This window comes from Tympanuchus pallidicinctus, unplaced genomic scaffold (genome assembly GCF_026119805.1).
Source record: "Tympanuchus pallidicinctus isolate F22 unplaced genomic scaffold, pur_lepc_1.0 scaffold5, whole genome shotgun sequence".
Taxonomy (NCBI): Eukaryota; Metazoa; Chordata; class Aves; order Galliformes; family Phasianidae; genus Tympanuchus; species Tympanuchus pallidicinctus.
Genome location: NW_026294769.1, coordinates 35513396 through 35528427, shown reverse-complemented (window position 1 = coordinate 35528427; position 15032 = coordinate 35513396). Strand labels below are relative to the sequence as shown.

Below are 15032 nucleotides of genomic sequence, written 5' to 3'. Positions count from 1 at the left end.
GATTCCTGACTTGCAAATTGGTACCAAGTTTACCTTGTTCAAACTTCATCAGGATTCACAGGCAGCTCAACTGGCAGGAGCTGGATATTTCAGAAGGAAAGCTTCATGAAGCACTTTGAGCTATAGATTGAAAGCTAAGCATCTTCTCTCTCCAGTGAGAGTGAACCTACAGATCTAGGTGCCATGACTCTGCAGGGCAGGGTGGGTTTCCACAAGGAGCCAAAGTAGGATTCTTTAATTGAGTTATTCCTTTTATACATTAAAGGTTTGTTTCTAAAATAATTTTAATTGGATTGCTTACCTCCCCAAGATAGAATGCAATATTAGCATTATCTGCCCTGCATTCTTGTATATTCCCATAGACGGGCAGAAGGATGCAAAGCCATGCAAGGCGCCTTGCGCTGGGAAGAATTTGCCTTTCATACAGATGCTGCACAAGTTCATGCTTTCTGGAAAATTGGGCAATTGATGCAATTATTTCTGTCATCATGTGCTCAATACAGCTGCCTCACAAAATGCCTTTCCTAGACATAGCTCAGTGCAGGGTGAAGCAGACAGAAGGACTAGCAAATCGACTTGTTGATAGCTGCTGGAGACTGTATTTATGTGTTGCAAAAGAATAATGGAGAATTCCATTCAAGGGGGGTTTTCCAGAAGAGCCTTCTGAAGGCAAGCAGCGAGATTGCAAGCTGCAGCACCTAGGGTGCATGCTAGAATAACTGAAGGTTGGCTTGCAATGAATTGTCGTGCATCCACCTCATATTTCTGCTCAGCAGTGCAGTGGAAACACAGCTTTCCTCAACCATAGAGCTAGTTAGTGCCGAGCAGTCATTTAGGGATAGGAAGCAAAGGCTCCATTTTTTCCTGCCAACAGATACAGCTCTTCACAAAAGCAAACAACAACACCGAGAGAGCACGCACCGCCTCGGCACCGCGCTCCACGCACGCACCGGGGCTGCACTACAGAGGCTCGGGGGCGGCACGGCTCAGCTCCGCGGTGCAGCCCGGCCGCGCTCGGCTCCCGGCAGCCTTCCCCGCCCCGGCGGGTGCTGTGCAAGGCGCCAGCACCGAGCCCTCCGCCGGCTGTCAGCGGCCGGCAGCGCCCGCCGGAGCCGCAGACGTTGCGGTTCTCCTCGGAGAAGCGCCGCTGCGACCCAGCGCAGCCCGCCCCGGGGCGGCTGCCCGCGGGCAGCCCCATTTCCTGCTCCAGGGGCGTTCCCTGCAGAGGCTCCGCTCGCTGTCACCGCGCAGCATCCGAGCGGCCGTGCCCGGCCCCGGAGCCGCGACCCGCAGCGAACAATGCCACCGGGCGCGGGGCTGCGACAAAGCGGCGGGCCCGCACCCCTAGGAGCGGGGCTGGGCTGGGGGCCGCGCCCGGCGCTGCGGTTCCCTGCGCGACTGACGGGCGGGTTCTTTCTTCCTCCTCCTTCGTGGGTTTTTTTTTTCTTTTTTTTTTTTTCCCTAAATTATTAATTATTTTTTTTTTAAATTATCGTTTTTTCTTTTTTCCTCTCGATGCATCTTCCGCCCCGGCCGAGGACACCCCCCGCCTCCCGCACAATGCCGCGCCGCCTCTCTCTCTCTCTCTCAATCTATGCGTACTGGGGGGAGGGGGCTGAGCGCCGCCCGGCCCCGCTCCGCACGGCCCCCCCCGCACCTCAGCGCCCGGCCGCCGCCCGCCAGCGATACCTGTAGGAGCGCTCCCCCCGCACCGTGTGCTTCCTGAAGGGGATGATGGTGGTGCCGTTGTCCTGGATGATGTCGTTATTGTTCTCGCCATTTGGGGACAGGGCTTGGGTCGGTCCGGGCATTGGCGCTCCCGCGGCTCCGCGCCTCCCCGCGCTGCGCTGCTGCTGCTGCTGCCGCTGCTCTGCGGAAGGTGGTGCTGCCGCTGCCGCTGCCGCCGCCGCCGCTGCCGCCGTCTCGCGCCGCCAGCCCCGCCCCGCCCCGCGCGTCAGCCTCGCCACGTGACCGCCCCGCGCCATGGCAACCGGCCGACTCCGCGCCACCCCCGCCACCCCCCCCCCCCCTTCCTCCTCCGCCACCCAGCGCCGCGGCCCTCGTGCCCGGGTGGCGGCAGCGCGTGTCGGGGCGACGGCACAGAGCCGACCTGGCACCTAATACACAATGAGTAAATGCTAAACGGTACAAAACGTCGCAAATCATGCACTCCCAACCACAAAAACAAAAGAAAAAAAGAAATAGCGTAAGGAAGTCTGAGTTCACCGATGGCATTTCTGTCCCCGCATGTGAGGATGCCCAGGCTCTGCTTGCAGCCGCACTGATCGCACCACACGGCCCTCACGCTGCACTTCCAGGCTCCTCAGGCTTACACTGAGGGAAGTGACGGTGCCCTGACCATCCTGCTTGAGTCAGAAAGGAGGGAGCAGAGCCTGGCGATGCAGGAGCAGGCCTACCAGCACCACCATGCACACCACTCATCTCCCAGCCCGCGGTTAGAAGCACTCCTCACAGCCCAGCCCTGCCCCTCCTGCAGGTGCCAGGCATTCACCGTCTCCACACTTCCTTCCTCAAGCCAGCGCTGCCCTCTGATGTCTGAAGCCAAAGGAGGGACAGCCACCTCCTCAGAGGCCTGGCCCTTGCCAGGCTGTACCTCCCCACATGCCACAGTCACAGCGGAACTCACACCTCAATCATCCTACTGACAAACAGACCAGCAAGCTGCTCACAACTTGTCTCCCCTGCCCTGAAACCTGTGAGGGCAGCTATGAGCGCAGTGTCTAAGCAGCTCTCTCTCTATGGCCTCAAGGCTGCTGAATGTGAAAGAACACTTTCAAATTAGTTTGATTCGATTAATACATCAGGTAGGATTGCTTTTTTTCATAAAAGGAAAAAAAAAAAAAAACACCCCACAAGATTTTAACCAATCCTTATAATAATCACAAAATCATTAAGGGTGGAAAAGACCACTAAGATCCCCCAGCCCAACCACCAGCCATCCCCACCATGCCCACTAAATCACATCCTCAGTGCCACATCCACACAGTGAACTCCTCCAGGGATGGTGACTGCACCACCTCCCCGGGCAGCCTGTGCCACTGCCTCACCGCTCTGAGAATAATTTTTTCCTAACATCTAACCCAAATCTCCCTTGAAACCTTACCTAACCTTTCAGGCTAAATGACACTGCTGAAAGCTGAGTTTACATGGTTATGCCCACAATATAGATTTTAGATTCAAAGAGAAACCATGAGTGCAGTCAATACCTCTACACTGACTGCACAGTACTCAGTTAAGAATTGACCTGAGCTTAAATCAGCATCACACAGTAACACATGCGCTCAGAGCAATCTGACAGAAATCACATCAGCCAGCGGGTTTGCCATAGCCCTCTGAACACTGAGGCTGGAGGTATTATTTATTGCCTCTGCCAGGTTTTCCAATACTCCAAAGAGAAAAAAATGATGTTTCCAGTAACCAACCTCTGGCCCTTTGCAGATGACATACTTTATTGAAAAAAAAATGCTCAATTCATCTGACAACAGTAAACCTGCTGGAGAAAGTTTCCTTTGAGTCTGTTTAAAAACAAGCACCAAAATATATCTTGCAGAGAGGGCCAATAAGTGTCTTAGTAACATTGATGAGCAGAGAGAAGCCAGAAACGCTACATGGTGACAGAATGTAAAAATAATCTATAGTGGGCCTTCAGCTGCCAGACATAACCTTACCTGCTCTGCCAGGCAGCCAGCTATAAAACACTGTTACCCTAATTTGTAAAAATATTTTTACTTCTTCACCAGTTACAGAGAACAGAAGCTTCTTTATTGAAGCCTCCCAAACCACTTCAAACGTACTGGCAGAGGTACAGCAGAGAAGCACAAGTAAGGACAGCGTGGCAGCCTCCCTTTAGACACCTCTCTGCCTTTCCATAAGGATTTAAGCACAAAGAACTGCCTCAGTGAAGTGCCTCACCTTTACCAAGGCTGAGCCAGGCACAGGCAGAAGCTGCTTGTTGCAGGGCTACAGACAACACACGCTGATTTGATTAATCTAGCACAGCCCAAGGAGCACAGGGCACAGCATTGACCTGGCATGCGTGGCATTCCCTCTGTTACACCACCGTTTTCAAGCACTGTGTGGTCAGTCAATGCAGCTCTTATCTTTATGTGCAGGAAGCCACCACGTGGTCTTTCTGTTTTCGTCAAACTGAGCACAGATTTGAGACATAACTCCAGTAACACAGGATGAGAAACAGGTACCTGCCAGTATTACCAGGTGACTGCATCCTTGCTGGCCGCGCAGCTTATGGATGCAGTGGGCATATGAGCTTAAAGATCTAAAGGTCAGAGCAGTGTCAAAACACTTATATATGTGATAAATAGAAAGTACTGAAATCTAGTACTCACATCTGACAAGTCAACTGAGCAGAAGTGAGCAAAACTGAGCCAAGAAACCAATTAATGCACATTGGAGATGACAAAGCTTGATGCAACAGATCTTCAAGCATCAAGAACAGCAGCAGCAGTGGTGGGAAGGGACATATGGAGGTCCCCAGTCCACCTCCTGCCCAGAACAGGATTGCCACTGCCACCATGAGCTCAGGGCATGCGTGGCTTTCTCCAGCCAAATCCTGAAGTTCTCTAAGGACAGAAATGCTCTGCCTTCCCACCGCGCTGCATTAACCTGTTGTTCCTCATCTCCTACCTGAGTTTGGCTGATCCCACAGTTTCACCAGAGAGCTTCAGCTGAGCTACAGACAGAAAGAAGCATCACTCTATACCAGTACATACGTTTCAGTACAATTTCCACCATGGTAAAACCGGCAGAGTGGAAATTCAACAGTCCTCAACATCATTCTCTAAAACTATGCTTGCTCCTTTCTCTTCAGAACTTTCACTTCCAGTTCCTTGTTACTTGCTGTAGTAAAATAGCTATGCAGCACAATTTATAATGCCTGAAAGAAAAATCCCCTAAAAGCCCAAACAGCAGGGGCTGAAAAGCCTCAGGTGTCTCAAGGCAGAATTTCATACTATCTAGCTGATGCGGAAATTACTTATGATATTTTAACACTGACAAGAAGTGCCCAATGTACAGCCTCTGAAAACAGAGTGGATGTCTCTAGCCACACTAGAGAACTCAACAAACATATTTGTCAGACGATTAAAAAAACACCATTTGTAGTGAGCTTTATATGACACAGCCAAATTGCAAATTACAATTAATGACTGCAGAAATTCCCCACTGCTTGAGTAACTTCTTTCTGTGGTGGAAGGGAGATCAAGAATGCCAATGAGCATCCCTCATCTCTGATATCTTCCATACTTGCTCAAATTAGCAAAGGAGTCCCTGTGTGATATTACTCCTTGCACTGCTCTCAGAATACTCCTCAGCTTCATACTACAGCTAACACCATTCAGTATGATTATTTTGGCCAACATGCTTCCCTTCTCAGAGGAGTTTCATGAACACTCCTGTCACACGTGCAGTTTTTTCACTGGGAAAGAATGAGAAAACTCCAGGCTAAGAGTTGGAAGGTAGCAAAGCCTTTCAGAAAGCAGCAATCCTGACCAATGTAGTCCACTTTTGTAATTCAACTACCATTTTCCCGTACTCCTAATTTATCAGAAGAGAGATTAACAGACATCCACAAAATAAAGGTTTTACAGCCTGTTAAAGCAAAATTAAAGTTATTTTTAGCATTCAAGTGTGTGCATTCATCAGGAACAGGTTGTACACGAAGGTACACAAAGGATCTGGTCAACCGTGTTCAGATTTGAAAATAAATGAATAAAGTAGGAAAAGGTTGGAAAGAGCTAGAAAAGTTACCCTGAAGGCTTGGACGCATCTTGTTCAAGGAAGCCCCCATTCATCAAGGTACACAGACTCACTTCATTCCCAGTATGAGTATTTTCAGTAAAATGGATAAAATCATGAGTGCACTGTGACAGAATCAGCCTAATATCAAATAGTCTACACCTTGAATAATAGTTTCATTAGTAAACTAAAAACAGAAGCCTTAGGAAATCCCAATTTGCATGTTATCTAATGGAAGTGCAGATGTGATATCTGCAACTACACATCTGTTAGGGAGCACTAGTTTGTGCCAGCCTAAATTAATGCATGGTTCCAACCTGTAATGATAACAATTACACAGAAATATCCATAGGGGAATTGGCAACAACAATGTTAACTAACCCATGGAACGCATATCAGATGCGATGTGCTGTACGATATGTTTCAGGCTAACCTGGCCCGTGCGGAAGAGCTCACATTTCCTGTTTCACTGACATATCATCCAACGGCCTCACTGATTAAGCCAAAGGAAAGCTCCCACTGTGATGTAAAAATCACTTAAAATGATAACTCTAAACCAGAACTGTACGTTTCTCTTTGTATACATGGCACCAAACCAACTCTCCCATGCCATTACTTCCTTCAATGCCGTATGTTTCAGGGCATGCTGCATTTAAATTAATCATGCCAAAGAGCAAACAGTAATGATTTGTCAGGACAAAGAAACACTGCATGAATTTTATTAAAACAGCTACTTATCACTCCAGACATCCTGTAGATAAAGAATGAGCTTCCCACCCCTGGGGATCATACTGTTGCCACTTTAAGCAAAGTCTTGATTATTTGCCTTCCCTGGAGAGAGACAGAAAGAGAAAGAAAGAGAAAGAAAGAGAGGGCTGTCCCAATTAGACAATGTGCATGGACCATATCCCTATGAGGTAATTCAAGCCTATTTTTAAATATATGGGCATATTTATATTTCAGAGGTCATATTTCACATTTTAAAGTGTTCTGTGCCTGGGAGGAAGAGTGAGAGAAAAGTTCAGGTCTTTGTCAGCGAGGCATTCCTGAAAATTTAGCCATAAGCTGCAAATCCAATCTGGCCATTACTGTATGAATTCCTCACTAAAGAGGATAGTCTTGAAGAGCCACAGCCTGTGGGCATTTTTCTTTAGAAAGGTAGCAGCTAGCTACCTTTTGTAGTTGCTGTAGAAAGCAAATACAAATCAGACTATTATTTCAAGATTCAAAAACCATCTAAAACAAAAACAAAAACAACCCAGGATTTTCTTTTGTTGTTGCTGTTCACAGAAACACAATTTCAGAAACTGTCAAACAGAGCAGAAATTGTGACTCAAATTATATACTTTAACGTTGTTCAAATTGTTTGATTAGAATTAATAGATAGCTTGCTAAACTCAGCACTTTCAGGTTTTAGCTAAATCTGTCTGCTTTATAGAAAAACAACTCCTATCCAGGAAAAAAAAAAACAAAACAAAAAAAAAAACATTCTTCAATATGTATCAAAGGTTTCCAGGTTAAAAACACTACTAGTTCACACTGAATGTGAAACACTTTTTACACAACACTTCCTACATAACAAAAAGCAGTGACAGCAGGAAATGTTCAGTGAATGATGGTTACAAAAAGGAGAAATTTCTACTTCCCTTTACTTCAGACCAAATCAATATTTGAATTCTTTAGTCAACATTTAGCATGTACTGGGTTATCACAAGCTGTTATCACAAGCTTTCAGGCACATTTTGGGGAGTCACTTCATTTGAAAACCTATAAACATCAGCTGTGATCAACAAATGCTTGAAATAACAACTCTTCCATCTCACCCTGTCTTTAATACTGATTAAATAGAATAAAGAGAAGGGCCTGACTCACTCCTTGTGCACGCACGTTTACATGGAAGTACTTGGCTGGAGTTGTTCGTGGTGTAACTTGTTAAAATATAAAATGATCAGAACTTCAGACATTTGTATACTATATAAAAACAATACATCAAATTATGACTGGCAAAAGAATTGAAGGCTTCAGAAATGTATGAGTAGAAGAGGAATCTAGCATTTTTTATTTTATTATTATTATTTTATTATTATTATTATTATTATTTTTTTTAAGTGTTTTCAGCTGTCAAGGAACCTTCTTGGCTTTCCTGGAATTCAAGATAAGTGGGTGGAAAAATGGTGAAATAAAAAAGCAACATACAGAAATGGAAAATCTAACTCTCTAACAGTCATTCTTATGCTCAACACAGAATATAATAGCAGTGTACTTTAAAGACACTTCGGTACAATGACATGTTTTATAAAAGCAATGTTGGGAGATTAGGGAGCACAAATGCTTTGCAATGCTATCTGTCAAGGGTACAGGTTTCTAGCATGAAAAGCTGATATGCCTGAGGTCCTGCATTACAGTGATACCTTATTGGTAGGGAATGATTTTGAGCAGTACCTGTTACACTACACTGCTGAAAACTTGACCTGGCACTGTTATTATATACCAGGAATTCAAGAATAGCTAATAATCATAAGTGATTCTCTGCTCATATTGTGCAGCAAGAGATTTGTAGTTGACAGTTATTTGATTTGTGTATGTTATCCAAGTAACTAAATGCCACATACGAATGCATAGTACCTCTATATAACATAAGTAGAAGTTTAAAAGCTTTGCAATGATTATCAGTCAAGACCTACTTACAGCACTGGCCTTTGTCCTGTACCAGCATTAGAGTTACTGAACACGCAAAGTTTGCATAGGATTATAGCTATCACAAGGAAAATTACACTTGCCAAAGTCTACCAAACTGTCCAAGACACCACTGCTAAAGAAGAGAGAGGCCTGGCACAAGAAAACAATGGTTCCTGCAGAGGTTGATAGAGTTTTTGAAATCAATTGCTTCAACCAAACAACTAAAAGGGCAGAACCATTACAGACCAACATCTGAAGGGGTTACTTTGCCCCAGGAAACAGTTAATTAGGTGTCTGTCCTCCCACACCCTTCAAAATGCCAACATAAACATTATTACATACTTTAGGTAATGGGAAAGAAATACAGAGTGCTTTCATGCCTGCTTCAGAGCAAAATCTTACTGCCAAATCATTCAGTAGTGTGTGACCATTCAGCAACTGCAGAACCCAGGAACCCTGTGCCTTTCTGCAAAATAGAAGGTTTACTCATGTTCTTACAGCATGCTACAAAAAGTTCTCTTACAGAGCATGCATTAAGTGCCCATCAAATTAGCAAATGCCAAGAAATTACACAAAAAGAGCTGCGTTTTTTTTTGGTTTGCATTTCACCCTTCTCTCAATAACTGCTTTTTATCTCATACATTTATAGCATCTTACAAAATCTATTTTCTGCCAGCTTTCCTCATTTTGTAAGTACAGAATCAGGCCCTGCTGTTACAACCAGCTTCCTCAAAACATTGTCACTTGTCTGCACAAATTTCCCCTGCCTTGCCCTCATGGCAGGTGCTGGGTCACACTCTCTTCTTCCAGGGTTTGCTTTCTGATGCATGAGTTCTTTTAGCTAAGTTTGCTCTTCCTAACTGGCTCTGCAGCTAAGCAAACCCACCCATTTTCTCCATTGCTATAATGAGATGAGTGGCTCCTCCTTTCATCTCGAGATTTCTTCCCCATCTGGGGTTTCCCATTGTTCCTTCTCCTATTCTTTTCCACCCTTCCTTTGTCAAGCATCACCCTCTGTAGTGCTCTGGCAGTTTCCACTTTCCTTCATCAGCCACCTGCAGAGAACCTGGGTCACACCGGTTTCCTTCCCCCACACAAAGCCCCCAGCGTGCCTTTTGTCCAGCTAACACACTGTCATTAGCTAATAACGCCTCATTTCATCTACAGAACGAGAAGAATGCACTACAGAAGTAAGAGCTAAGGTGCATGCACATTCACACGCAGCCACCTCAAGCCCCAACACCTGTTTTTATGACTCCATCACCTCCACAGCTCCTCACTGTAGGTGAGACATCTCCTCTTAACACATCACAGCTGGAACCCTTGAGGGCATCTCCCAAACACCAGGTTGCAAGGGTTTACTTACAATCACCAACTCAGAGAAACTGAGCAGCGTTGCTTCTTTGGGAGCAAGAAGTCATTCTTTTAAATACAATATTATTGCTCCCTTACATAAGTGTATTACTAACCTTGAACAAGTGATAGTTTCCTCATCTATTGACAAAAGATAGATTTTTTTTTTTCCAACAGTAAATGATTAGTACCTTACTGTTTACTCAGTCTTCATTAGTAAGATAGTTGTCAAATAAAGAGGAAAAATATTCATAGATAATTTTAGCCATAATGTTACACTTATGCTAGTGCTCTGAATAAAAACAAAACAAAACAACCAAACAAACCAAACAACAAAGATTAGCAAACTGTGCCAGGAAACTTATCTCACAGACAGACATTTCCTAAGTGGATTTTTGGAACTTGGCATATCAGACCAAGTTTCCATGAATACTTATAGCCTGTTACTAGCCTGATGCTGCAAGTGCTTTATTTAGATACAGCATACTACCAGCACTTTCTGGAATTCTGAAATTCAGAACTAGCAAAAAAAAAAAAAAAAAAAAAAGTCCTTGTCTGTTGGAAGAAAGTTACTATTGGGCTGCTGTAATGGAAGGTGGATCTGTTCACAGAAACACATAAAATGCTGGGGCCTGGGAGGTTAAAATAATGTTTGTGAGCTTCTGTGCATTTTCTTTTATAAAATCAAATGAATAATACCACAACCAGTGATACATATTTGTGGATCAAATGTGATACCAGCTGAAATACCTCTGTGATTTGTTTATTTGAATGTAGGGGACAGATAAAACAAAATAAATCTCAGGTTCCTATTTGAAAATAGAGGGAGTGCTATTGGAAACATACACATCTGCATTTTGAACAGACAAGAGCATACAGAAGTGCATGATCTTAGTGAAAAGATAAACAGCTGGATTGACTGGCTTCCATTAACCAGTGACCCACTTGTCAAACATAAGCTTTTGATTTAGAAGAGTGATTACACGAAGCCGCTTATATTAGACAAAAAAGATCTGAGTTATGAAATTAGATCAAGCCTGAAAACACTTGAATGCAATCAATAGTGTTCTTCTATAAAGACACAAGGTGGGAACCAGTTACTGTTTTGAAAATGTCCAATGTAATGTAACAGTATTTTCTACAGCACTATTCACAGTGTGTTTATTCCATGCAGCCTACTCAGGTCATTAGCGATGAGCCAAATCCAGGTCTCATGTAAGAGGATGAAGCTGATGGAAGCCACTTCATAAAGCTCAGCTTGAGGGCACCACTGTTTTCCTTGTACTGTGGATATTTATTGACAGAAAACTCGGACTGGTGCTCCCCACACTGGCACTGTGATGCTCAGCCAGCCCAACTGCTCACAGCAGACTTCTAACAGAGCTGTACCGTTATGGTAGGGTGGCAGGTCTCCAGCTGAGGTTTTGGAGGCTGAGCCACTTGGACTTTGTGTAGGCTTCTGCCTCTACAGGCCTCCCTTCTGCTCCTGCATCATGCTGAAGGACGAACAAATGCAGGAGAAGATACTGGTAATCACAAAAATTGGGCTTGGGTGTAAGCTCTGAGTTAATAGCAGAGTAAACACAATGAGGGCAGAAAATTACTAGGTCCTAAGAAACTGAAAACCTCTAATTTTACCACCTTGTAACGCAACAGCAGAACACACAGCAGCAGCTGTCCCACACCCTACTTCTGGCTAATCAAGCCTCCAAGAAGGCTGAAGGTGACATTATTATAAGCAACATTTTTAACCTAAGGATAACTCCTTGAATTAAATACGCCTTGCATCCACCTGACCTCATGAGCCTGCTGTGCATTGCTGGCAGCTCATGCTTTACTGTGACTGCATACAGGGTGATTTTTTCTGGAAGCCACAGATCATGGGGCAATTTACTGACATCAGAGTCTAAGAAGCCAACTAATAAAGCGTAAGTTTCCACCCACAGTGATTGCAAAGAAATACTGAAAATGCTGAAATTTGAATTAAAAAACAACAAAAAAAGAACAAGCCAACAAGCACCACAATAACCAATTAACATGAAAACAAACAAAAAAACCTAAGAAAACTACCTATAACCCAACGCAAACATTAAACCTAAAAATCCCCACCAAAATTCTCTCCTCGATAGAGGAAGAATTTTCACATAGCTTTTCCAAGCCTTTCTTTGGGCTCCTGGCAGGCACTGTGCTCTTCAGGGACGTGTCCAGAGGTCAGAATCCTTCCCACTGGATTTTTCTCGGCTTGGGGAGGCCCTAAACACCCCGGCATCTGCTGCTCAGGTTCTTACTTCAGTCGCAGCATCAGAGAGAAGGCCACCTGGCACCCAGCACATCACAGTACAGGTGCACTTCACACAGAATGAGATACAGGCAGAAACATGGCCATAGCACACTGCTTCACACTTCTCACCACATCTGCAATAGTCCGCAGGCTTTAGAAGCAGGTCCTCTGTTGCCCTAGCTGAACCTGTCTGTCAGCAGATGCAGGATGACTGCACAGAGCCAGCTGAGGTTCTACTTACATTTGCAAGACTATATTTATAAAATCCAGACATTGCTCTGAAAAATGAAACAGCTATTTTACAGCATCTGGATGCACTACAAATACCTCACATTTGACACATCTGACAAGGCTTTGTGTTTTTGTCTTTTATAAAGGTACTACAAAAAAAAAAAAAAAAAAAAAAAAAAAAAATTGTTGATAGAATAAAACCGAAATCATACTTGAGTTATTCTTTATCAATTATTCACCAATTTATAAATGAGCCATCATTGACAGGCAAAACACAGAAGGCAACAACAACAAAAACACAAATAGAGGTATCATTCTTATTTCTGTTGCATATTGTCATGATTTTGAGGGTTGTGGCACAAAATAGCAACACTGTAACTTCTGAATAGTCATACTGTGTATAAATGAAAAAAGGAGGCCTCTGTTAACATTTTGAGCACAAAAGGTACTAGTGGCATAAAAACAGCATAATATCCTCATTACAATAGAAAATGAGTTTTCTATTTAATAAAAACTCCAAGCACAAGCCTCTGTGTTATTGTGATTGTGAATTTATGTCAGTGCTGCTGTCAGCTTCTGCATTTGAAAGGATCTCATTATTAAGTCTCAGCAAACCCACGTGCTATCGTTCAGAAAAGCTAAGTTATGTTCCTGATGAATCGCTGCTTTGCTGTGATTCTGTGGGATAATTTTTGGTATGGGATGCTGAAAAAATAAATATCACCCCAAAGTTCATAATATTTTCAGACAATACCATAAATGGCTATTCAAACTAACCAGTTCCCAAGTTAAGAAGGGAACAAGGACTGGTGCTTACAAAGCCATACACAAACATTCCACTTCAGTTAACTTTTCTCCGTTAGGTTCAGAATTTAGGTCTCCCGTTTTCTCATGTTGGATCAAAACAACATTATAAAGCAGCTGTGTCCTATACAGAACTGACTCCCAAACAGATGTCCTCCACTGCTTTTTGGGGGACCTGACATTGTTTCCACAGGATGAAAAGGCTTTCAAAGCTGTCCGCTCAGCCCAGAAGTTCAAATATTTCATACATCTGAATTCTTTTGGCTGAAAGTTCAAAGCAGCCCTTAGGGAAGTCAGGTCTTCTGTGGTAGGAATTAAGGGGACCAGTCTGGGGAAGCAAGCAGGGTTCCTACCGAGCTGGAAACAGAGCTCACTTATCTAGAAGCAGCATTTATTCTACATCACTGCTGGTGCTGGCATGCAAGGAGAATGAAGTGAGAGGGAAGTGCCTTTATTCTTCACAGTTTACGTAACTCAATGCAGCATTTGCATGAAGAATCAGGGAATGAGAAAAGATCATACAAGACTTTTTGTTCAGGTCCCCCCCGAACAAATCACAAATCAGTAGTTCAGCATATGTTATACACGGATGTGTGTTTATATATAAATAAAATTTGTTTTCTGTTCTCCTACCCACAATCCTAACACAAAATTTCTGAACTCATGTGAGAACTATAAAATTCTTGGATGCTCCAACATTCATTCTTATGTTATTCTCCATGTAACTTAACTCCAGCAAAAAGTATGCTTGTTTGCCAGCCTCAAATGCACCAGAACATGATTGGAAGGTTTCCTGAGCAACAACTAGCATATAGCAGTATGTTACATGGATTTACGTTCTGCAGTTCTAAGTTCAGCTAATTCTCTAGCAATATGAAGAACCTCTGGTGTTACAGGCTGGTGGATACACTTTTATTCTGACCATAGGTCATAAGGACTAAAGGATTTGGAGAGGAACGGTTGCACAGTGAGCAGCAACTCATGGAGAATACAATGGAGAGCCCTCTGTTGCTTCAAGAGTAGGGTTGCTAATTCTAGGAAAACTGCATGTTTCAGATAACTTCCAATTAGAGACACAGTACATGACCACCAAATGAACATCCGTATGACCAGACTACATCCTATCTCAGTGCTCATAGCATTCTTCAAATTTCCTGTAGCTCCAAAATACTTGTGAGAATGCAGTATAGCAACAATAATGAAGCTGCATTCCTGCAGGAATAGAGCTAGATGAAATTTGCCTCAGATGAGTACAGGGCAATGCCCCACTGCAATTCCATCTGCCACACCTTCAAGGGAAGGAGCATGTCCACATTACATTTTCCTGGCTCTTGGTATCACATTTCTGCTGTAGTTCATCCCTGCTTCATCCTTGCTGCTTACAAGCCTCTTTCAGCTCCAGACTATATACTGTCTTTTCATGAGGATTTCTGGGTGCTCTTGAGACCTGAATATCTTGTAATTGCTCTGAAAGCAACCTGATGATTCTGAGGCTCCTGTTTTAACTCTCCCAGTGTCAGCTTCCTTAAGTGTATCTGTGCCAGTTAACACAGGCAATTCTTATATTTCCCATAGAGTTTACCCTGAATAATTATTTGTGTTTATTATGAATCTGGACAAATTTTGCAAACATTTTAATTTTTTTTTTTCAGGACACTAAATAACTTGGAGCAAATCCCCAGTTTCACTGTGAAATGAGGCTTTAAAATAGCCCAGACATAAACCTCTTACTTTCAACTTAACTACATGAAAAAGTATGAATGAAAGTACCACCACAAAGTGCAATGTCTCCTACCCCCATCCAAAGTTAGGCTTGTAACAGCTTTTCAAGCACTAACAGAAGCAAGGTGGTCCATTTTAAAGATGAAAGTGCTTCATTATACAGCCTCAGGATCGTTTCAGTGCTACA

The 15032-nt window shown here is 43.6% G+C and overlaps 1 protein-coding gene across 4 annotated transcripts in view; it reads right to left on the bottom strand.

Moving 5' to 3' along the window:
• The window catches only part of MAPRE2 (microtubule associated protein RP/EB family member 2), an 88309-nt gene that overhangs the window by 49811 nt on the left and 23466 nt on the right, over window positions 1-15032 (bottom strand). Inside the window, exon 1 of one of the 4 annotated variants that reach the window (XM_052703696.1) lies at window positions 1690-1921. The exons of 2 other annotated variants lie outside the window; for them this stretch is intronic. In XM_052703696.1, the coding sequence (XP_052559656.1) occupies window positions 1690-1811 (122 nt within the window). In that variant the 5' untranslated portion in view covers window positions 1812-1921. Of the gene's footprint in view, window positions 1-1689; window positions 1922-15032 lie in introns of those variants that run through there. One more of the 4 variants, XM_052703698.1, reaches the window with a different exon arrangement.